At 36.7% G+C, this 25,901-nt stretch overlaps 1 protein-coding gene across 2 annotated transcripts in view; it reads right to left on the reverse strand.

The window, feature by feature from the left end:
• EXOC2 (exocyst complex component 2) overlaps positions 1-25,901 on the reverse strand; it is a 133,734-nt gene that overhangs the window by 53,134 nt on the left and 54,699 nt on the right. For both annotated transcript variants that reach the window (XM_040586157.1, XM_040586158.1), the window contains exons 11-16: positions 23,477-23,595; positions 11,696-11,821; positions 7,689-7,813; positions 3,639-3,707; positions 3,226-3,383; positions 55-176 (exon numbers count right to left, since the gene is read on the reverse strand). In XM_040586157.1, coding sequence (XP_040442091.1) covers positions 55-176; positions 3,226-3,383; positions 3,639-3,707; positions 7,689-7,813; positions 11,696-11,821; positions 23,477-23,595 — 719 coding nt within the window. The remainder of the gene's footprint in view (positions 1-54; positions 177-3,225; positions 3,384-3,638; positions 3,708-7,688; positions 7,814-11,695; positions 11,822-23,476; positions 23,596-25,901) is intronic.

The raw sequence follows: 25,901 nt of genomic DNA on the forward strand, positions 1-25,901 counted from the left end.
ATCAGAGGCAAAAAAAATTGACAGTAAGCAAAGAGATCTGCAGCCTTCTATTACCTTCAGCTGTGTGTTGTAAGGTCACTATAATGCAACGTACACGAAGATCCAAAATAAGATCCTGGATGATCTGAAGCATATCGTTGGGTATCTCGAGTGCAGTAAGAGATTCAGAACTAAGCCTAGAAAGCAAATAAAGTTAGACTGAAGTGTAGATCTGCAGGATCTTTTAAGCTAATACAACTTCATTGACTTTTTAAGACATTTTCTGTGCATGCGAATGCAGTAGCTCCATCCCAAGTGTATCTTTGAAAGCTGGTTATCCTATTCAGAAAAGATTAATTATTTACTTAATTTAGAAGCTTGCAAATACAGATTTATTTTTCTGTAACATTACAATAATTAATGTCATCACAGCAACATGCCAATTTTTCACACTGACCTCTTGCACTTCCCTGCCTACCTTTCTGCATCCATCTCTTGTCTTATGATCCAAGAGTAATGGTTTTGGAGCAGGAGTAGCTTTTTTGCAGTTTTTATGTGAATTCCTAGATCAAATCCTAGGTCCACAACAGGGTTTCCAAGATACTGTTTATCTGCATTACAACAGTCACTGCCATAAATGATGATGTGGCTGTGCATCAGGTTGCCAAGAATATACACATTTAAGGAGTGAAGAGTGCATTCATTCACTGTTTTGCCCCCAACTCTGACAGGGCACAAATCACCAACTACTGTAGCTGAGGATGGAAACATTTCATTTCCATTTCTTCCTGTAGAAATAGTAACATAGCAGTTGCTTGTGACGAATAGTATTTCGGCTTTTAACTAAAAGCCTGCAGTTGAGCTCAGACTTTAGTTAGGGGCACAAAGTGAGTTTCACTGCTTTTATCTGACTCTTGCATATTTAAGCAAGGACAATTCAAATGCCGCCACTGGCATCTGCCCTACTGCACAGGTACTAGAAAATGCCAAGGAACCGAAGCAGGAAGGCACAAGCAAACAAGTTTGAGTACTAACTGGAACATTTCCAATCATCCACCTGCGGGCTTCAGTTCCTTACCCCTGGTATTGCGCACAAACCATCATAAACCTTACGATTAACAAGGCTGCTATCTACTCAGCACAACTACTGAATTAGTGCAGACTTACGTAATCTACTATCTCAGCCATCCAGGAAACACAACACATAAATACCCATCTATGAGAAGTTTAAGTACAGGACTTCTGTGCAGTCTAGCGTTGATTTCATTTCTAAGGGAGCACACAGCTGTGACATTCCTAAGGTAATCTTTTTCTTCCTATAACTCACCTTAACAAATACATACCTTTCTATCCTTACAGTAAAGCTAAAGCTTCTGAATAGCTTCACTTTATTGCATAGCTCTAATTTATCCTCTGGAGCTTATTCATACTGGGCAATGACAGAATGGAGTACAAGAGAAAGACCCTGCAACCACCCCACATTAAGCTGTGTTATACATATAAACAGGCAGAGAAACTGAGATCGCACAGATGTAATGACAACTCCTTGTTATCTAATTTTGTAAGTTTCAACATTCTTCCATACAAATAGAACTGTAAATCATTTGTGAGATGGCTGAAAAGAGTGAAATTCTATCATGTACTTCATAATGACTTTACGTTAGAAACTATACAAATAAGACCTAAGCTATTACATAACTTTGCAATAAATAAGGTTTTTATGCAATGTGTAGACTCTTCAGGAGAAGAGTTCACCTTCATCGCTGTTGTGTCACAAGCTTTTATCGGATTGTCAAAGTGTGTGGGCTCAAAAAGAATTGCAGCACTTGCAGAAGCTTCTGACCTGGTCATCACTGGTTAGTACTCCATCACGGTATGTTCAGTTCCTCTTCCAGACTGCCCCTTTTCTTCTCTACTTTTGACTGCTTTGCATTAAAGTCTAGCTCACTACTAAAGTGCCAGCACAGGCATCAGTAAGAACATGAGGTGGGGAAAAGAGTGGGAGGGAGAGAAAATTCCCCCAGCTCTCAGTTCAGTCATTCATTACCAAGGCAGTGGTCAGAAAGCAAGAGGAGAACCTCTAAAAAAGAGTCTTCACATATCCTATCACCTCACAGCCTGGATCATACCTTGGATGGCAGGACTCGGCAGCACAACCAACCTCTAGAGAATCTGTTGGTTAAATTTTCCAAGTCGATATTACAGATGTGCAACTGTTAAATTCTAGAATTTTATAATTTCAGTGAAATTGGATTGCTTCTCATAAAAGGGCAACACTGGTGCCAAAGCCTGTTCCCTTGCCCCTTTAGATCTTTTCATCAAATGCCAAGTCAGCTCCTTCTTAAATTGGAAGCTTTCCATAAAATTCAGCTAGAATAAGAAACTTCACATGGAAAATTTTTTTCTAAATGCTTAAAGTACAGATAACGTAACTGACAACAGACTTTGGGAAAGCGTCAAGGAGACTTAACAGGTATGTAGCACTGTGATGCGTCTGCATCCATCTGCAATAAGAATATCTGTATGTGACTATACCCCTTTCTCTTCTTCCTCTGTGCTTCGCTTGTCACCTACTTTGGAAACTGCAGATAAAAAGTATAGTATCATATCCAGGTAATAATCAAGTTTCCAAAAAAATAATGACAATTCTTATATCCTCCATAGACAAATAGAAGCACATTCTGTATATCAATGAGACATTTTGTAATTAATGACATGCACATTACTAAATTTATAAACAAATATAATTGTAAGTAGAATGACATTATAAGCAGGAATATCACCTTCCATAAAACAACTTTTTATGATTTAAGAATGATTTAAACATGATTTAAGAATGATACTATAGTAAGAAGCATTCTATTTTCACCCATTCTGGCAAAGATGGGGAAGACTTGTAGTAAATGAAGCAGATTAATTGCTTTCTACCCTAAAGAACCAAATCCTGTTTCATTCGTGGAGCGTCTACCCTGTGCCAAGCAAGTATTTTATTCAATTTTTTTCATAAGATGGTAATGAAAAAACATAATCTATTATTATGTCATGAAGCTATATCATGAGACATTATTAATTATACTTGCACACAGAATCCTAAATCTGCCATAAGTGATTTTTTTAATCCTATTTTTTGAAAATGTTAACATTCTCACTACTCAGGGTACTTAACGCAATAAACAAAACAACTGGTTTTAAAAACACACATATTCCAGGACTAGCATCATTTTGTAGGCCCATAGATCCATTTACCTTACAGTCTGGATAACATGTGTTAGCCACTGGCCAGACAGTTCAGATTTCATCTCCCAGCCACCATACTGTCTTGATTCTCCTTCTCTGAGGCTGAATGGAAGCAAAGCTCCACGGATAAGTTTTACCAGAGAGTGCATCACTTCCTGAATCATTTTCTGCATCAGAAGAAGGGAAAGAAAAATCATGCAAAAACTCTATCAAAGCGCTTCAACAGCCATGTAGTTGCCACACACAACAGCTTGGAATGTATTATTTACATACAGGTGGCTCTACATGGTAGGGAGTAGAGGAGAAGGAGGTATCAGGGCACATAGATGATTTAAGAAATCTAATTTTCAAGGCGGTGACACTAAAGTATATTCCTCTGAAGGACAACTGAAAGAAAGCAAGGGTTTCCCCCCATAACTTACCTTGAAATCGTTTTGTCTTTGCCTGGCGTTTTTCTTTGATCTTTCCATTTGGCCTGACTTTTCAGCAGTCTTGTGAAAATGAGAAAATTGAAAAGTGTAAGTATCTCATAACCACTGTTAAAACAATTCTGAAAAGAGGGGTTTCAAGGTGAAGAAGTGAAAACCCATGAGTTTATGATGCAATTATAAAAACTAACTCATGGCCTCTCAATACGAAAAGACTTTCTCTCTCCAAACAAATGTGCTAATGTTTAAACCTGAGGGACAATGTGTTTTTTAAGACAAAGTCAGAGATAAGCGTAAGAGTAGCTCAAGCAATACAAACTTCATGAGGTTGAAGTTTTCTCACTGCCATGTCAGTGAGAGCTAAAACATATATAGCCCAATTGTGGATCAAATTTATATGAAGGAACTCTTATTTCCTCAGCATGAAAGCGGCCTGGAGAAGGACATCAATGTGACATGGGAGATACTTCTTGGCATGAGGGCAATTTGGAACGGTAACATGTGAGGGGGAGGACTGAGGGGTTTTTGTTTAAGCAACAGCATTTTGTTGACAATTCTCATTTAAATAGTTCTGTAATAGTAACAAATGTAAAATAATCTGTATCTTCATGGACAGTTCACTTCTTTGAAAACTGAGGAACGCGAGTACTTTGCATGAGACAGTTACAGTTGAAAAAACCCATGGTTTGACTAATAGTCTTCCTGTTTGTAGTTCTAGCCTTCTGTGGAGTCTACTGAGAACACAGTAGAGTAAATTATAACGAAAAAGTTATTTCAAATACTGGGTTGAGCGCAGATCTAGGATTTTCTAGTTAGAAAATCTCCTTTTATGTATGTACAGCAACATCTACTGGGCGAAAAGCGCAACACCATGAAGAGAGTGTTCTCAAAGAGACTCGGTTCGCTTTCAAGTCACTCATTTGAAAAGCTGTATTTTTCAAACTCCCTCTTTTGCTAAAGCATTTCAGATTTTCAAGGATTTTCAAGGTGAAATAATTTGAAGTGATCAAAAACTAAAAGAAAAATAAAACTGTCAAACAGTTTTGGAAAATACATACTATGAAACTCATACTTTAAGGCTCCGAATTATACAGTTTCAGTTGAGAACAACACTTGAGTTACTGCTGCATGTAATATCCACTTCTGTCTTCTAATGCCTTAAAAAGGAAATAAGCTGCATTCCTTTAAACCTCAGGTAGCAACTTAAAATTCACACTGTTTTACAGCTGGATTAAACCACCAAAAAAAAAAAAATATTTCACAGATCTTTGATTTTTATTTTTCTTTTTCTTAGTGGTTTTACTGAAGACCAACCTTAAACCTTTCCTGCACAGACAGACCAAAACCATCTTGTGGTAAGACCAACGGTTACTACTCACATATGTGACTTCGCCTAGAGTGATTCAAAGAACTCAACTTTTTAAACTGTTGAAAATACCACGTAAATCTTTAACTGACAATGTTTTAAGGCATATAGCTGACCTTTCAGAACTAACACCACCACATACCCCCAAAACCCTATGAACTGAACAAGAGAAAATACAGTTTGGAATTCATATATGGGGATTTTCTTTCCATATTTTCCAAATGTCTTGAGGACTTAATAAGCTAACTGAAATTACCCTCTATACCTTTTTCACAGGACTTTTATTAAAAAACTGTAGCAATCACCTTGCTTCCTGAATGACAATAAATAGCAAGCAATGTGGTAAAAGAAATTTCTTCGTGGACAATTAAAATCTGTACAGTTTCTGATAGAAAAACATGTAAACCTTGAATCTTGAATGTGATGTCTAACAGATATTCTTAGGTGCTCTAGAAGAAGTCTTCTAGCTTATGCCACTCTCTCCTCACACACTCTCAGTGCATCGTGGCATGCAGACCACACAAAATGAACTGAGGGCACCATCCCGCCTCTCTCCCCAACAACTTGGGGGGCTTCCGTAAGGACCAAAGGAGCAGAAGAAATCAAACGTATGGGGATTAATTTCTCACAAGCTCAGAATCTGGCCCAACAGAAGAAGAGTAAGCGTGCCTTAAAGACTAACAGGAAAACTACCTAACTACCTCTTCCTCTTTTTTTTTTTTTTTCTTAAATACATGGAAACAGTTTTCTTCAGACATGACATAAGATCAGTGCATTTTCCATTTGCAGTCATTTTCATGAGCAGAATTTCTCAACCTTGTTTACAGTTCAAGTCTTAGTTTCTCTAGAAATTGCTCTTTTTCACTGTACTCTGAAAAACCTATTATGATAACTTAACAGGTGAATTCATAAAGTCTAATTTCCAATGATACTGTTGTCAAATATAAAGGCTGTCATTTCCCTTATGAAATTAATTATTTTTCTGAAAGTCAACAGTACTAAGGTTTATTCTTGATTCTACTTCCTTCACTGAATATTATAAGTAAATATCGTATCTTTCTTTTGATTGTTTCATGTACAATGAGGATCACAAACAGAATTGATTTCACTGGAGCTATAACGCTCTGTAGTTTGTGTTCAACATATAAAGGGCTATAGCACCTATTAGTATCATCATATGAAAACATTCTGTTGATTTACACACCAAGGCAATAAATAGAATAACTGCTTGAGAAATTAATTCTTTAGTTAGAGAAAAGGAAAATGGCAAAATTTTCACTGTTTTCACTTCCAATTTTCCTTTTCCCAAGGTTTTTATTTTCTACCAAAAGCTGCAGTTCTGGTTTAGGGATGATTTTGTAGCTGTTATGACTTAAGGATTAGGCACAGCAGGACAGTGTAAGTATGGAAGGACAAAAAAAAATCTTGAAAGATGAGATGATATAGCAACAGTTAAACAGTTTTAGATGCATGAATTTTTAGGTTCGATATAGAAGCTGATCTGAATAATAGACATGTCCAAAAGCTTGCTTATTTTCCACCTGCTCTGTATTGTCCTAACTATTTCTGCATCTCTTTATAGACCTTGTCTTCAGAGTTTTTTAGGGCCCAGAATGAGTGAATCCAAACTGCAGTCAGCAGGACTTCCCTGTGATAGCTATGCAGATGAGGTGTGAATTAGCGCCTTAGCATCTGTTGATGGAACAGAGAGCTGCCTTTCACTACACTTCAATGATGTGTTTGTCTTTGTCAGACCTGCCCTTTGGGAGTATGTCATCACTACAGTTCCCCTTCTGGAAAAGAAACAACGCGGTTTGAGAACCAGAAGTGAACTCTCTGTAAAATATAATGTAATTCTATGACCAAATTTTAGCAATAACACAAACCACAAAGCTATTGTATTTATCCGGTAATGATTATGATGGTAAATTGACTATTACCCGTATCAAATGATTATGAAATGTATCCTTTCAAAATTTGTTAATAGTGTACATACAAAACTAGAACGTCATGAATCACTACCTTCCACCCCGCCTCCTTGGATTATCAAGATTATATTTACATAATTTATAAAACTCAGATCATCTGAGCAAGAAGGACTGGAAGCACAGGTGATTGATTGCACCTGAGTGCACTTCCAGACTACAGTCCCTACAGTATGTCTGTGTATACTACTCTGGGCCTTGGTCATTCTGCAACTGTGGTCTTGAACCTATCCTCACTTCCAAATACTTAAAGATCAAGAAATGAGTACTCTTGTTCCACAGAAAGGAAACAATATTTTTCTGTATGACTTTGTCTTTTATGTATCTCTATCCTTCATGCAATTTGCTATTCAGATCACTGATGAAGGGCAGCTGGCCAGCTATGAGTAAGAGGTGGAACTACACAGATAGAGATGCCAGCATCCAGAACACACACTACTGGCAGAACTCTAATTCCACCGTATGCTTTTATTCTTTTAAAACTTAAAATAAAAATCTCACTTCTATATTTAGTTAGTATTGCTAGACATCTTACTAGTCAAGGTAGCATCCCTCAAATGTGTAATAGTCTATTGCTTTATAAACCTCTCTAATTAAAATAAGTCATCAGTCCTTCCAGTGAAATACAATACTTCAAACATAATTATTATGGAGCTTGTTACTAAAAAGTCATTTATATAGAATAACCCATACCTCACTGAATAAACTTCCATTCACATAAGAAATCCAGAGCTTCCAGAAGTTGGGCAGCTGACTTACAACAAGTTTTGTCAACTTTTCAACAAATATAACTTGCTGAGGAGCTTTGTATCGCCAAGCTAAAAGTGGGAGAGAAGATGGAAAAAGCAAAATTGAAAAACTTGAACGAATAATAAAAACTGTACTACTAGCTTGCCGCTGCTTTGTATTATATAAATGACTAAGCAGTAAATACAAAACCTTTCAGGCAGAAATGAAAAAGTTTAAGGCCCGGTCCACATATGTGAATATAAACAGTATACATATATAAGCTCTTTCTGCTCATATGCTTACAAGATGCTAGCGCTATAACAGTATATAAAGAATAGGCTCCTTTGTAGGGGTATCTAATGCAGTCCACCTAACAATTCATTCAGCTGGTCTTCTTTCTTCAAACCACTCTAAAAGGTAAGATAACATGAAAGCTATCAAGACATTAGAAGATTCAAATGATCAGGTGGTGGTGCTGAAGAAACAGGGCAGCTAGGACGGGCTAGTGATTAAGGCAGACAACGGAAACTGGAAAATCTGCTTTATTTCCCCGGGGCAAGTTGCTAACCTCTCACCTTTATTTTCATTTGTTTGGTAAAATCTTTTATCTGAAAAACAGAGGGGATTCTAACATCATTGTTAAAACTCAATAAATGTATCGCTAATCATATAATGAGATTCCTGGAAGAAGAACACAATCATAACATGTAACTGTGGTATCTCTCACTTCGCAAACCTACTACACTGGCTATTAAAACACATCAGGAAAACAGCTTACATTTTGGCAGCAGATAACTTTTCTCAATTTGTTATCAAATGGGGCAAAGGGAGGTTGGGGACAGGGAGGGGGTAAAAATAAAACTGAACAGGGACAGAAGAAAAGTACTAATTAACACAGAAAATATAGAAAAGTATTTCACAAAGTTTCCTTTAACCTGCTTTCTCCATTGAAGCTTTATCAATTATGAAGTTTCAACAACACAAGGTATTGGTATAATAGCGATAAGAGACTTATATTTCACCTCAAGAATTAGAGTCCACTTCAAAATACTTGGAAAAAGAAATTGCATATTTTTTAAAAACAAAACACACACAGTTACAGAGGTCAACTGTTGCTGGTGTGCGCAGTTTTTTATATAAAATCTGGTCTTTTATACATTATAAAGTTAAAAACATGGTGTTATCATAACTGAGGAAATTCAGAAAAACGTTGGATGAAACAGCACTTTTTGCCTTTGCTAAAGAATATTGTCCACACAGAACAGAAACTCACCAGTTAGGCAAAAATAGCCTGCCTTAATAGCACATTAGGTAACTAGTAGGCTTCACCAGAGCCTCAGTATTTTATCGTGTTGGTAGTCAGTCCTTAATCTCCTTGAAATACAGTATGCCTTCAGCAGCATTCATTTGTCGAGATGTGGGTCAAATACTGGTCCATTTCTTTAGTGGATGAATAAAGAGCTGCACTACCCAAAATGTTCTTTTTCCTCATGGCCAAAGGTTTAGGGACTCTGGATTAGTATTTGAAATTTTTATTTTTATTTTTAAAATATCACAATGGAAGCTCAAAATTTGGAGAGAGACTGACATAACTAAAGTGTAACTCTGCTGATAGTGAAGCATTTGTTTAGGATGCTCAACACTCAACTAGCAAAGCTCACAGGGTGGACGCAGATAGGATGCCAGAGCACTACTTTTGCCAGCTTGGTTTATGATTGTCAGGGAACTGGTCTAGACTCAGAAGCAGGGAAAACCCTCTTATTAACATAAGCTGTGACTATGCCAGGAAGCTGTGCCAACAGTACTACAGCAACAGAGGCTCTGTAACACCAACAAACCCCAAGTTCTAACCAAAATATTTCAGCTTCTTCAAAAAACCATTTCATATTTGCCAAAAGCTCCAGCAACAACCCAAGGTTATAATCAGGGATGTCTGCTCCTAACTGGAAACACACTGGCAAGATTTACTTCATGTATGAAATTCTTTTCCCCTCCAGGAATTATAGTTCAGGCTTAGTCCTGAGCCTGCAGACAGCAGATTTTTATTAGAATAAGATACTGCACATCATGTCAAAAGGACATTCTGGCAATAAATTCAGGATATTTTGACTTTGTTGCTAAAGAAAGCTCCAATTATATTAAAGCAGAAATTTTCTTTTATTCTATTATAATCTCTGCTATAACATTCTAAAGATGAAACTAGACTTACTGTTTACATATTCTCACGAACATATGCTGAAGAAAGAGCTGAATGTTATTTGAATGCTGCAGTTTTGAATTCAAAATAATTTGTTCAAACAATCTCAGGGACAATCACTGTCAATCACATTGGGGAAAAAAAAAACCAACACCTAAAAACCCCCAACAACCAACCAAACAAAAAAACCCAACCCCAAACCAAAAACTGCTCAGATGTCATTCCTCAAACTTGCTAAACCCCAAAAGGATACACAAGCAACCTGAAGACAGAGCACATCACAGCATATTTGCAATGGCAGCTCCAGCACATATATCCTAAGTGGTTGGTTCACTTTAGCTCTCCAGTCTGAGTAGAGCTTTCAATTGTTTCTAAGCATGCAGTAGGCACGTGCAAAGTACCAAAAAATCCTCAACTCAGAGGCCACTCATTTCCACTCTAGGGTCTTTGTGGTGGATTACTATGATGCTCCAGTCCTCCAGTTTTCTACTGAATCTTAAAGTGGTCGCTAAAGAATCCGCAAAGCTTGCTTAAGACTTATCTTTTCCAGTTTGTAAGAGGTTATGGATCCATAACTAAGACTCTAAAAGCAAGATAACTGATTGAATTGGAACTGCATTCCGTAGATACAACTATTTAAGCAGAAACGCATGCAAAACAATTCATATAATGGAAAAAGCTGAATTGTGGATATTGCTTGCTACGTTAAGTGTGGCATGTGTATTGTTAGTGGATAGTATCCAACAGCAACCAAAAATTTACTGCTTTGCTCTGTAACACTTGTTAATCAACTTCATGCAAGGCTTTGGGCTGAGAAAGGACAAGGGTAACAGTATTGCAGTAACGTAATTACTTGGTATACATGTATATTTGGAAGAGTCTGTGTAATTTACATTTTGAAATACAAACGTTAGACCTCAAGCTGTGATGCAATTTGTCTTGCACATGAAGATACGCTGTGGCAGCAGAAAAATGTACAATACTCATTGCTCATTCAGTGTTCTTGAAAGATTCCCTTCATTCCTCTTTTTGCTTAAAAAAAAATAAAAATAATCAGATATTTATAGATGGTGCTTCAAGGAAGTCCACAGAATTGGGAGAAAAGTAACATCAAAGCAGATGAAAGGCAGAAAGTTTTTTACATAAACCTGCTTTCTGCAAAAAATTACTTTGGTAAGAAATGACCTATCCTATGAAAAAAACATTTTGCGTCTCTCGTGATGTCACCGCTGAAAGACTCCTGAAATGAAGTTGTCTGGACAAGGGTGCTGAAGACACTTAACAACACACAAGGGCTCAGCTGGTTGTGGACACACTGCTCAGGCTTAGTCACACACTATGTTTCCTTTTCTGGGTTTACAGAATTAGACAACAAGGACCAGATGTGTCAAGTCAAAGAAGGAGAAAATGCAAGGAGGGACATCTTAGTAAACATACACAAAAGGTGTAACAACAGCAAAAGGTAGTAGTCAGTAGGTGGTTATGTGTATATATATATATAAAATAATATATCTGGTTTTGTAGAAAAAAAATACTCCTTACTTTGACTATATTTTAAGACCCAGATTTCAGCTATGAACTACACTTTGCTTGCAAAAAACACAGAGGACCCCTTTAGTAAGCAATGGAATGCATGAGAATAAAGAATTTATTCTTGGTAACAAACCAGAACAAACACATAGAGTGTGGATTTCCATTTGGCTTTCTTCGACTACACTGCACACAGGACATAGGAAACTGCAGCTTTGTTTTTCCAGATAAGACCGATGCCTACCATCATCACGGCCAGACTGAAAGCTGCTGCCCCTTTTCAATGATGCAGTTTGACTGAGATGGCCAATTGGTGACGGACGCACATCACTGTCCAGGTCTAGCATGGGGCTGTGGAGCAATGAGTTGCCTAGGGAGAAGGGTAAGGGGAAAGAAAGTTACAGTGATTTTGTACATCAATTGACATGAAACCGCATGCTGCATGTGAAATTCTATTTTAATTCAGAAGTGACAGAAGACAAAAGTTATTCAGAGGAACATTCTTAGTTTTGCTTATTTAGACCGTTTAGTCATCTACATCAACACTATGCAATAACGTCACTATTGACTCCTGTAGAAAAGCCAGAACCACAAGCACCATTCTTTGGTCTGTACGTTTCTCTGGTTTTAATTTAATTAATGCCCTACAAATTAGTTGCTTGAAAGCCATGGATAAATACGTATTTATGCCATTAGTGACATGGCACACATTTTTTTTCTCATATATGTCTAGATATACTTTTCAACAGCAAAAGTTTGTTCTGCCTCCAGCTGAAGCAGTTAAGGGCAGAGTGTTCAACTACTTCTTAGCTGCCTGACTTCTACAGAATTCCAGCAGGAAGAATCCATCCATCATGAAGCAGGTGAACTAATGGCACTGTATGCCTGTGCATGTTTGTAAAACAATCTGTACTTACACACAACTACAAACACACAAGATTTTTCCCAGTGTATCAAATAATTATCTTTTTCCTTTGTGTGCCCGTTCATATGTAGGTCACCATCAGCAAGTCCTAAGCAATGATCTAATCTGGTGGAGCTGGATACTTGGAGTCTAACGTACATTTTGGAAAGACACCATACAGTAATGAGCAGGCCATGATGATTTTTTAATGTACTGTAACACTGCCAATATTTCTTTTAAAGTCTAAGATGCTGCTTTATGCATTTCACCTTACAGATACATTTCTGAAAGTAACCATCAAAAATTATTTCAGCATTGGCCAACTGAGCTGTAACAGCTAAACTTAAATGAATCACAATTCACAGAATTACAGAACAGCCCAGACTGGATGGAACCTCAAAAGATCATCTGGTCCAGCCTTTCATGGGAAAAGGAACCTGGACTATCTAGCACCATTTCCAGTTGCATCTTGAAAACCTCCAGCGATGGTAATCTGCCACATCCCTGGGGAGGTTACTTCAGTGACTGATCTCACAGGAAAAAAAAATAATTATTTCTTATACCTAGATGAAACCTCTCCTGGTGATCCATGCTGAATTTTGTAGTGAGAATCCTGGTGTTTGAGCTTATATTGCTTGATCTTTTCCTTTACTACCTACATTCACTTAAAATAACAGGAAGGCCACACAGCAAGAACACCAGCTGTAACACTGTAATGCTCAGATGCAAGAGCAACACAAAGTAAAAAGGATTTGAAGGATATTTATTCTGAATTTATGCTGCTGTCAGACCAGCATGGCAGTAAAGATTTACCTAGTCACTTCAACAGCTGGGGCTTAAAAAACAGCAATAGTATTGTGAAACCTATTGCAAACTTCCAATAGGTGACAGTATTGGGTTTTAGTTGCTTTTGAAATAAGTTCTTCTTCCCATAAATCTTCAAGGGCTTTTAAAGAGATCTCCTGTGGCCTTTCACTGTGGCATTGTCATTACCGAGCTGTCAGTTACTCCATCTTATTACCGTTCATACTATGAGACACCTAAATAAATAGATTCAATTTGCTACACTGTTCACAATCCTGACGGACACAGGGCATTAACTGTCTTGGTGAACCCATCTGTGCTACCTTTAGCCTGTATTATGATTCTGTTCACCACTTAACTCCTACATCCCTTATTAAAAACAACTCACCTTCCTGATGCCTTTAAAACTGATGAGTTTTCAGCAATATGAAAACTGCTGCAGTGATTTAAGTGTATTATCCACTGTCACTCCAGACAAGATTTGCAATGAGTTTGAACAAGAATTTAAGGAAAGACTTTTCCTTTTGAATGAACTAAAAATACAAAATAATCCGAAAGTAAAAAACTGAAAGCTTTCAGAATTTTTTTTTTAAGTTAGTATGTATGCTGCAAGTACGAACAGTTTATTATGGATACTATGCAACCACCTGTATAGCAGAGATCTGTGTAAGGTCACACATCATTGGCATTTATGACTTAAACAGCTATGATTTCTAAAACATATCTTAAATGTTGTAAATTTGCAGTAATTAGCTTCCATGAACACATTCCAGCAACCTTACAGAATGAAGTAAAAACAAAACAATTGATTCCTCTTCAGATAAAAAAAAAAAGGCATGTATTCTATATCTTACAGACATTCTACCCAGAATAAAAAGAAAATTGTATAGAAGACCCCAAGAAATTTTAAGTGTGTCACATAGTCCTTGGGCTTCCGTAAGAATCAGATTCAACATACCTACATTATATTTGGCAAAAAAAAAAAAAAAAAAAAAAAAAGCATGCCAAGAAGAACAACTCGGAATTGTCACAGTTGTCACAGGCATTGCTAGTTAAAACATAATACTAAACCCCACCCAAGACTGCAGCAATGCCATTTTCACAAAAGCTACAATTAAAAAGAACCCTGATACGCCAAAACTTCCCTCTTTGATGTCTTCACATAGACTTTAGGTTCTCACCTTTCAAACACCTTGTTAATATAAGGAATTTCTTGTAAACAGATGGTCTCTAAAAATGACAGTACCAATTAAACCTCAGAATTAAGCAAAACAGACTCACTTACCAAAACATCTTAATGTGAATTAGTTCAATTAAAACCATTTGCTTGAGGTAGCTGAAAACCTGAAAATTCTGTATTGCTGCTAACACACTAACCCCACACCACCCAAATAGTTTATACATTCACCAGTAACAGAAAACACGTAAAGAATACTCTCTTGTTCCACCAGAAAAACCACATCATCAGTTTGCAGCCATACCAGGAAAAGAAAGTTTAACATGAACTAATTTCTTAATTGGTTGTCTAGCATTACAAGCAAGTATAACACAGCAGCAGGGAACTACAACAGCACATATACCCTCAGGACTAATAAACATCTGGACTACATTAGCAAAACTGATCTTGCTTTCACCCTACCAGAAGATAGCGCTTGAAGACTGCACACTAACACATAAATCTTGTAAAATAGAGAGAGTTAACTTACAAACAACTTTTCCAACTCATCCCCTCTCTGGAGCCAGCAGCTTAGATTTAGTAGCATAATGTAATACAATAAATTAATATTAGTATGGACTGTAGACAATAATATTTATAAACCTAAATAAACTACCTAAATAGTAATTTACTGCCTATTCATTACTTGCTTTGTGTACTATTTCTACATTCCTAGATCCTGAATATAGGACAGCACAACCTCAGGTTTCAAGAAATTAACTTTTTACTGTGCTAACAAGTTTTAAGATGTTTTATAAACAGCATGAACAATACATTCCTAGCAGATCTTCGTTTTTTTAAAAATATACTACATCTTTGAAGTTACAGAAGTATTTTTTTCCAAAATACACCATCTACATGGAGCATATCTGTCAGTGGCTTCAGTGCCAAATGTATATTTAACCAAGGAAACACAGGAAAAATAAATGTACTACATTCTCGTCTTCTACTAAACAGTCAAGACAAACCAGCATTATAATTAAAGCCTTATTACATTTTCAGCTGTAAAACCATGAGAAGATCAAATACAGAATTTTGAGGATCTTAACACTGCTTTATTATTTTTTTTAAAGGATTTTACTGGGTTTCAACTTTTTGTGCACAGATATTTTAAAGGCACACAGAATGAAATAAAAACATTCAGCTACTGTATGAAATACAAATAGTTCAACAGTTTTGTTCAGACCTCTTCTGTTCCGGTCCAGTAAAATCTCACCAAAATAAGGATCTAAAAAAAGTGCAATGCTGTTTAAGGTCATTTAATTTGTGCTTTCACTTTCTGTAAATCAGAAGTCACCTATGCTGACCCCTAATTGTAGGTTTACTCTAAGTTTATCAGCACTGGAGTTGCTACAGGGTACTTATGTGACTACAGTACCTATGGCTTCCTTGACCCCATTTTTTTGAGTGTTACCTGCATGCTCTTGGCACACAGCCTGTTACAGCCTCCAATAAAAAAAGACAACTAACATGAAAATTGCCTAAAATAGATTTTTCCATGATATGCAAACCAGTCAATGACTGAAATCTTTAAAAGCTTTCAAAACTATTACCAAACGGAGTGTAAAAATTGTTCTGCAATATCCACCGCTCCACAAATATTGTTTTTTTCTCCTCTCCCAGGCAGAGGTTTCTCCTGGAGTCACACATCTCTCACCTCCTTTCTGTAACCCAGCCTCAGCCAGCCTGCAATTCTGCCAGCCCAGGGCATCACTTACATGACATTCACCTAAAATTTTTCAAAAAGGTACTGGTTGATCGAAGGATAACATAGTGCCAGTGCTTTTGGCCATGACAAAGAAAATTGTTAACAAAGTGACCAACCTCAGGCTGAGTAGTTTTTCTGTGCAATTTTCCAATGTAAGCCAAACATCAGTCATTACACAGACTTGCTCATAGGCAGCATGTATATGAGCAAGATTAAATTAAAAAGACCCTACAGATGTGCAACCAGGTGAATACAGTTACTGTAGTCTTTCATCCATTATGTATCTTACAGTGAATTTTCTCACAGGCTACAATAGCAAGGGGAGGCTGATCTATAGCCTCCAGATTCTCTGAAGAGCGGCAGACTTCCTTACCACCCTTAAACACCTTTGAACATTTTTTCCTGTGCACAGCAGGCCCTTGTCCTGTGCTACAGCCTGACCACCCACTGTTGCTTGTTGACCAAACACACAGCGCCTGGAGCCCGCACCGACACAACCAGGGCAAGATTCCTTTCAAGGACACCGCACTGAGCATTTCGGTTTGTCTAGGCAAGAAATTAGGCGAGTAGGAGAAATTACTGAAAAATTAACCTGCTCAACAGATGAATAACTGCATTTTGTTCTTTTTCTTGAGTACGTTTTCTTTCTAACCTTCCATTCATGAGGATTCTGACATTTTAAAGAAAATTGGTTGTATTTCTAGCACAGAGGTGAGTTCAGAAAATTAAAATTGCTGCACTTTATGGAAAACTTTGTTTTGGAATACATTTAAAAATTAAACTTTAAAAAAAATAATCTTACGGCTAGTCTTCATTACACTAATAAATTTATAATGAAACCATTTTTCAGTTTACCACAAAAAGGGTAATTTGGCCTATTATTTCCAGTGGTGGTTTAAGTATTTCACAGCCTAAGGGTAAGCCTTATTGTCAGTCCTGCAGGCCAAAAAATACTGGAGCAAGAGCCAAACACTTCAAGTTCAGCACATAAATAAAAATGATGTCATTTCACTAGCACCAGCTCCAGTGGATACTAAGATCATCAGCAACAAGCTGCTTTAACTTAAATTGCCGGAATAAGGACTTAAAAGTCTAGAGCAGACACCAAGGTAATATTTGGGCCACAGAAGAGTTTCACTTTATCTTCAGTAGTACTAACCTTTTCAATTTTGATTCTAAACGACCTGTGCAGCTTTTCAATCACAATATTTAATGTCTTTATGATACCTTAAAGTATTATATAAAATAATAATGACCCCTGCACTTCTGAACATGTCAGATTCTACTGAAAATTCTAAAACCCAGCAAAGTTACAGATACAGGTGGTAAAAGAGGAAAACAAATTCAGTGTCAATTTTTGTACTGATTGATTTTTTTTTTTTTCATTAATAACCCATTAAGGGTTTGCTTGACATTTGCTGTCAAAAGAGTATTTCTGCTATGGACAGGGGATGTGGTTTAGACATGAAATGGCTCCCAGCTGCAAGAATTCTTCTTCCAGATGTACAGTAAGCAAAGGCAATGGAAGAGAACCAGCTGCTAGGATAACAAATTGAAAAGGCCCTTTTGAAACAAGCCTTGCCGGCCTGCCTGATCTAACAAAGATGGATCATTCATTGCAAGGTGAATAGAATCTCAGCGTGGCAAAGAGCGAGCAATGTGCTCTATGCATCGATCTCTCTCCTTCACACTACATACAGCTGCTGTTAGTCTGGCACAGAAAAAACCTGCATAGCTTTTTTACAGTATCTGGGGAGCTTTGCATCACACTCTGAGTGCTGCAAAAATTGTTCTTTTTCCCAGCAATAAGAATTACAACAAACATCACAGTGACTGAACTAGCACACTCCCATTTTGAGAGCTGTCTCCATGCTGGGAACTTTAATAAGTAGTATATCACATATTTTGCAGCCCAAAGGGCAGCAGAAAGATGACACTACAACTGTGCTAGTGTTTCCATTTACAGTTTTAGTTTCTAATGGGTATTAACAGAAAGCTTACTTGCAATGATCTTACATAATACCTCAGAAAGACCCATTAAGAAATGAAGAATTTTTCAGTCAGTTTGAAGATAGCTGGATTAGAGTCCCTATCCATTTTAGCTTAAAGGATCATGAAACCTACTAAGCCACTATTAAAGTTTAAGCAAAAAACATTGGCCACACAGAAAAGAGTCTTAAACTCCATAGCTTCTTTTGCTGATACTCATGTTAAGAATCCCATTGCTTAACTCATTTTGGCTATCTGCCCAGTGCCTCAGGCAAATTTTAAACTAAACTTCATTTATTTGCATTTATTTTCATGTCATTTTATGTCATTACATCCCCCATGTTCCCCTATATTCCAACAAGTCTGGGAAGCATAAACCATAGTGAAAATCTACAATTATGCTCTAATAATAGGGGAATTGCCAAGTCCAGTTAAAAGTTACAAATATGTAAAATCTTAATGGAAAGAAACCACTTACTATCCAGGTACCAGGTTTGAAAGTCCCCAGATTTCTACAAATTATAAATTCAAAGTTCAGAGGCAGCAATTCAAACTTTAGCCAGTACAAGGCATAAAATACCAGCACAATTCAGTTTATCATTCAACTATCTCTTGCTGGAGATTTAAGAAATACCGTTTTGAGTGAACATAGTGCTCTTCCATGTTAAGCTTATATTCACAGCCTTCAAAAATGTGCTTTTTCCTATCCATTCAGTCTCCTGCATCTCCCTCTCTCTCACGTATATGCATAATAATTAACAGCAACAAACTGACTTTACCTACTTCAGGTCCTTCCAGTGGGCTGCAATAGTGGGACGCAATCAGATTTATAAAAGGCATCCATCAATGCTTCAGGAAATAACTTCATAACCATAAAAAAAAAGGTTTCAAAAGCAATAAAGAGGACAACTGCCTATTCCATTAGTAAGGCAGATACATTAAACAGAAGACATAAAAAGTTAATAAATCCATATATTTACAAGCATTGCTATGACAGCAGAGCTAGAACTCCAGCCAGCTGCACACGGGTCCTGTATCTACAGCTGCACCTTTAATGAAATAATCTGACCATCAGAGAAGCAGGAGGATGCTTACTCTAAGGACACAAGCATGGGAGCTTCATGATTTGGGCACCCTCTGTAATGCTTCATGCTTCCATTATGACTTTGGCTACGCTGTTTGGTCTCTTTCTCCTGACTGCTCATACTTCACAGCAGGAGAAAGTTTGATCTTCTGTCATATATGCATATATATTATGTGTGTATCTATACACACACACATATATATACACTGTCATATTTATACATATATACTCATTCCTTAAAACATGTGGGCTTGGATTCCAACAGTTTCTCATAATATGAATGTCATCTGCCTGCATTATTTTTTTTTTACCTCACAAATGATGAAGGTCTGTTACGGCTACACAGAGCAAGAGATAGATAGGCTAAAGACAATGAGGGGTAAGTAACAACCGTATCTGAGCATACAACGAAACGTTAATCTACATAATTCAAAACTAATCAGCAAACCAACAGGGCTGTTTAAACTGATGTGAAACAGCACATTATTAGACATACAGAGATATTCCTCACAGGAAATATATTCCAAAACGCTGCTGTAAAGTACTTCTTACACAGGACTTGAGAAAGTTCCCCATCCTAATTGTACCCATTGAAATAAATGCAACCAATCAAAATCAGATTACTGCATCTTTTACAATTAATAACTGTCTATTGAAATCAAAAGAAACATCCAATTGAATAATTTGCTTTTGGTAGTTTTCACCCTTTAAGTCACATGGCCAAATTATCTGACAATGCTTAGCACCGCTTGATATACCTTTCAGTTTTTGGAAATAGTATTAGCACAAGTTGGATTAACTGAAAAAAAGAAAGGATTTGAAACACATAGGAATTCTGCTAACCCCTGAAACAAATTTTCCTGGAGAGAACTCTGAAGACCATTATAGCCCTGTAAACTTGCCACAGTTGCTTCTTTCAAGATGCATCAGAGATTGTACTTCTAGGACATGCTTATAACTGCTGAGTACTTCTACAAAATAGAGTTAATCTCTAGTAATATCCAAGCAAAGAGGTTGTGGTTTTTTTTAAAAAAGAAACAACAACCAACTTTTCATTGTCATACTACTACTGAGAGTGAAGGAGTCACACTTAGATCAAATATATATATTTGAATATAAAACCAAAACAAACATGTATTTAAATACATCTCTAATACATGCTTTTCTGACAGCACCTTCAACCACCTCAGCATGTACATCAGCTCACTCCACTCTTCAACTATACTTTAATTGAAGGATACAGAGAATGGAAAAAACCAGATTTCTTTCTTGTGAATATCGGGAATTTGTTCTGACTACCATTACTAGTGGCCTGGATGAGATGATAAATCTCTTAAAAAAGACAGGAGAAGATGCTATGTCTACATAAGAAAACTAAATTATTTAAGTTGTAATGACTAAAGGGTCAGCCTTCTAGTAGCGGGCTGACAACTGGAACAATTTTGTCCCAGAGTACACTGTTGGCTTGTCCTATCAGTGACTGAATTTGGAGTATGTTCTCCTTAGAATTAACTTTAGTTTGGGTTTTAGCTTGTTTAGCAAATAATTGCAATGTTAACTTTCCCTTCCTGAACATATAAAGGCCAGCAAATAAATTATTTCAGAATATTTACTGTTTGACAATCAGCTACAAAAATCCTATCCAAAATATCTAATAGAGTTTTCAAAAAAGACGTTCCAGGTAAGAAAAGGAAAGGCTTTAGTCTAATTCCAAATCCATTTCAGGTAGTAAAATCCATGTGTAATGACTCAGAGCACAGCTCTGCTTTGAAAATAAATAAAATAGCAGCAAAATGCTTTGGCACAAACTAAGTTGAAAATTGAAAAATTGTGCACAAATGCAAAAATAAGATACAATCTGCTACTGAGGTTCAAGATTACTGTGCTGAAGTTTTGACTCAGTCAGTTTGAACTCACAGAACTAAGCTAACACTAGCCAGAAATCATTGGTCTGTTCCAGGTGGGACTGGAACTACTGTCTGCTTATTCCAGCATACACAATATGAAGACTACCATCTGCTAGAAACAATGCCTATTATCCCTCTTGAAAAAGAAAACCCTAGAAAAAATTAATGCCCTTTTCATTAGAGCATCAGCCTTATGACCTACCTCTTCCTCCAAATGCTTGATATCCAAAGGAATCTTTTTTGGAAGCATGTTTTAATTGAAGGACTTTAATGTTTAAAAATTTATTACTATTTTCTCTTAAAAATAGCCTGTGAATTTATGAACATATAAACCACATTTCTAACTTGTTACTGCAAGGTCTTGCATGACCAATTTGATATCTATGAGTAAAACCTCACACTTTTCCTGTTTGAAAATGTTTGAAAAGCATACTATTAAAAAAACCCTCCACCTATTAAAGTAGATTAAAACACATTCCACGTCTCTGATCACAATCAGCATTGTTCTACTTGGCAGTTAAAAACAATTCTTCCGAGTTTTCTTTTTGCCTTCTCCCATCCGGCATATGTCAAAATTAAAGATCTATGGAAAGAAAAGTCACATTCAACAACCTTCCTTTGTCCTAGTAGATACTAAGAGAAAAATCCCATCAACTAGAATATGTTCTTGAATATTTTATGATCTGTACAAAAACTACATCAGTAAGGATAACATAAAAGGTTGGAAGAAAACCAGTTAAATTCAGTGAGCTCTGTAGTGATAATATATTAGCATTTGTTTCATACATGCATTAAATATTAACTATTCATACATGCATTTACTGATCATTTAAGTTAGTTAAATTCCCTCTTCTGTAAGCCAAACAAAGTTGCTAGCATAATAGCCCCTTTGATATTAAGGCTGAGGTAAGCAGATTTGTTCAAGAAAAACACCAAACAGGTTGAGATACTCAAGACAAGCCAAGGCATTTAAATGTATTTGCCATGCATCTACTAGAGCCTACTAAAACAAAAGTCTCAAGCACTTAGTATATTCATGCCCCTATTTTTCTTGCTAAGAAGCTGAGAGATGGCTATATAACATTTTGCAAGTGGGAGGAGAAAAAGAAGGCTTAGAATTAATTAACCATGTACATGTTTAGAAGTGTGCTTTGCTCCCTATAGCTGTATGTTGTGGGGGTGGTGGTAGTGGTGTCTCAGGGTTTTGACGAGGAGGGAAGATGGGGAGGTTTTGGAAACATTCTGAATTTTGACCAAGAGGCCAAGCAACCAGCCTGCTGTTCCAGCTGGTCCCACAGCACTTCACACTGTGTTGTGGAACCAAGACTGTCTGTGCACACTACAGCTTAACTGACATCACTGTCATATGTGATGCACTCCGTGAACTCCATACCTGATGTAGTAATTTCTGCTAAAGAGAGTTTAAGCCTCCTGCAGCAATTTTACAGCAACTTTCTGCAGCAGCTCAGTAAAATTTTTGTGGTTTCTCAGAATAGAACACCTTATTTGGTTTGGGATACAAATGCACCAACACTAAACACGGGAGTTACCTATAAGGCAAGAGAGGCCAGATTCCAATATGCCTACTCATTTCAGAAATAGCAGCAAACTCTGTAAGACTTCCTGAGAAACAAGACACTACTAGTCATTTTCTAATTTAAACATCTAGTTTTCAGATTTTACTACTAGAAATGCCAGGCCAATAGCTTCCCACCTATTCCCTTTTGAAAACATGCTGATGTGGTGGATCATGTTAACTAGTAGCTAAGTTGCTGCCATACCTGAAAGCAAACCCAATACATTTCTTTAAGAAGCAACACTGGCAAAGAGAGACATAATACAGCTAAGTATTCATATTGGTCTTAATAGAACATTATCCATCTCATTTGTCCCCTTCACAGGCCTGTGGCCGAACAATGCTATCTGAATCTTGAAACTTCACACCAGCAAAGAACAAGAAATCACCATGTTACCCATTCACTGCATATCAAGAAATTACACATTATTTCATTATGCTCCAATGCCCTGCATATCCATATACTAATGGAATATCTCGTGACAAAGAAATCTAACTGGCAGAGTCAGACAACTATCCAAACTTCATGTGACCTCAGAGAAGTATTTTGAGAGGACAGTAAACTTCAGATAAGTGATTGAAATTTAATGCTTTTCTCAAGTAAAGAGCTTAAAAGTTTTAAGTTAAACAAAAAGAAGACTCTAACCGCTATTTTGTTTCTATAATAGTATAAAGAAAAAAAAAATACAAGTCAGTATTCAAAACTTCGTAAAAAGCTATCAAAATTGACAGGGGAAAACCCAAATATCATTTGTACACTAAACCTTGTCAAATAAAAGGCAATGCCAAATTCCTAAATGTCAAATATATATATATGAAATAAAAATACATCCTTGCCTTTTTGTTCTTTAACATAGCTCTCCTTACAGTTGTGCATGAGCTGCAGAATCCACTGATGTTGAGCGCCAATGCACTGCCAAGCAGGGTCCCCAGGCGCATGAAGATCAGAAAGATATCTGTAAAACCCAGTCCAAAAATCACAGCTCTGACTTGACACACTGAAGGCCTCATTAAAACAGACCAAAGATGTACTCAGAAATACTTTCTTTCTTTTTAGATAATTTTAAAAATTCAAGAATAGTTAAGATACACTTATACCCAAAGCAAACACAAGCTTTACATTTTCCCCTTCTCATTGACTGAGGCAAAATTCCATCAAAAAACCCTTGTAGAAATAAATAAAACCATATATATTTAATATCACATTAATATGTATTTTCAGTTGTGCCTCTAGTAAAGTAGTTGGAAAAGCAAGCTCTTTATCTGCCGAGGTTGCAGTGCAGTACTTCATGTTTCACTTGGAATCAGTGCTGACATCTCAAGCACATAAAATATGGTATTTTTCTTCCAACTTAGTATGTCCTGATTGTATCATCATGTAACCTTAACAAGTAAGTACAGAAGGAATTAGTTTTTGGCAGCTCATTAATTTTAGCACACACATGCACAAACAAATGTAAACCAAGCTCCTGGGGGTGAGGTTTTATTTATTTATTTATTTTATTTTTTTATCATACACAGTCTGAAGGAAAAAAAAAGGGTGGGGTGATAATGAAAAGGATTGGGGCTTCTAATACACAGAAGTAAAACGTCCTCTGTCTTTAAGGAGAGGGGAGTATTAGAAGCCAGCTGTTGCGATTTCAAAGAAAACACAGAAGTAATACATATGGCATTCAAGACTGACTGAAAAAAAGCACTTTCAAAAGAGTATTTTCAAAAAGCAGTAGCTACTCTAATGTGCTCCATTACATTCTGTATTAACGAGACTCAGGACAGATTAAAAAATTCAAGATGCTCAAGGTGAAGTAAACTGATTTATTACCTTAAGTAGGGCAGGGAAATGTTTAACTACACAAAAGCTGTATTACAATAATATCTAATGTTAATTAGGATTGTGTTGCAAAATTCTGTCTTTTGAGAACTGTCTGCAATACTTGAACAAAAAATAAACTGTCAAAGAAGGATTGGTTGGATGGATGCAAACATTACACTACCAACCATTTTGACAGGGTGACATTTATGAATTATCCTCCGTGTCAAGGGGGACTTTAGTTTTTGCGTAGACACCAAATTTCAACAAAAAATTACCACTGGTCTTGGAAAATATACATCTATTTGGCTGTTAAGTGATATGGTAAACTGCTTCTGAACAGTATAAAATAATTATCAGTGTAAATTCCATAACGAAAAGAGGAAAATACGAATTGATGCCTAATTGTAAACATTGAATACCTGAGGGGCAAACCCACAGTATTTCAGGTCTTGTTCAGCCTTAAGACACTGAAGGCACATAAAACAAACATATCAAGGAAGAAAAAACCTTGTATAAATAGCAAATGCTATGCAAATAATTTTACATTAGGATTTTGTTAATTTCCTGTTAGCTGAAATACTCTGAAGAAAGCTTTCTTCACACCTTACCTCTAGAAAATTTACACTAGTAGAACTACGTTAGCACATCTAGAGTACTGGAAGTAATTTAATCAGTTTGTATGCTGGAATTCTGTTAATTCATTAGCACTAAGTTATTCCACATTTGTCCACTTGCTGCTCTCCTTCATTATACTGTTCTGTATGTGGAATACATTTGGTAGTTACATTAACGTGGTCTGCTTTAATGTATGTAGGCTGGCATATTTTAAAGATTCAATGCTTCAGAGTGAGAGGTTACAGAAAAACAAAGCAAACCAGAAAAAAAACCCACCCCAGAATCAAACCCACAAAACACATACAACTCTGATTCTTCCAAAGTATCCTTAGAAGGGGTCGTAACACTTGACTTGGATAAAGAAGCTCCTCTGTAAGGTTTTCAGGACTTACATAGAAAGGAAACAGTAGTGACTTCTTCAGAAACACAAAATGCTTAACTACTTACCTTAAAACGCAATTCCAATAAATAGGCAATATTTACATAGCACCCAAAAGAATGAGAAGCACCATACATAAATGTACACTGGCCATTGTCCTCATAAACTCACAATGTAAAGGGACCCAATATACTGATACCACACTTTGTCCTGTGTGATTGGGCCCGGTGAGCATACAAAACATCAAAGGCCTCACGCCGGTGTCAGAATTTTAAGAATGTTGCTCACGGTCTACATATTTTAAGATAACTGAAAAAAGCACCGAGAATTTCAAGCCACACTAGGAGACCTAGTAACATCCAAAACTTAAAAGCTTTCTAAGTCAAACCATCAAATGTTCCAGAGTACTCTAGTTTGGCTCCCAGGGCTGTAAAGCCGGTTAAGGTTGCCCAGTA

The sequence above is a fragment of the Falco naumanni genome, chromosome 3 (assembly GCF_017639655.2).
Source record: "Falco naumanni isolate bFalNau1 chromosome 3, bFalNau1.pat, whole genome shotgun sequence".
Classification (NCBI taxonomy): domain Eukaryota; kingdom Metazoa; phylum Chordata; class Aves; order Falconiformes; family Falconidae; genus Falco; species Falco naumanni.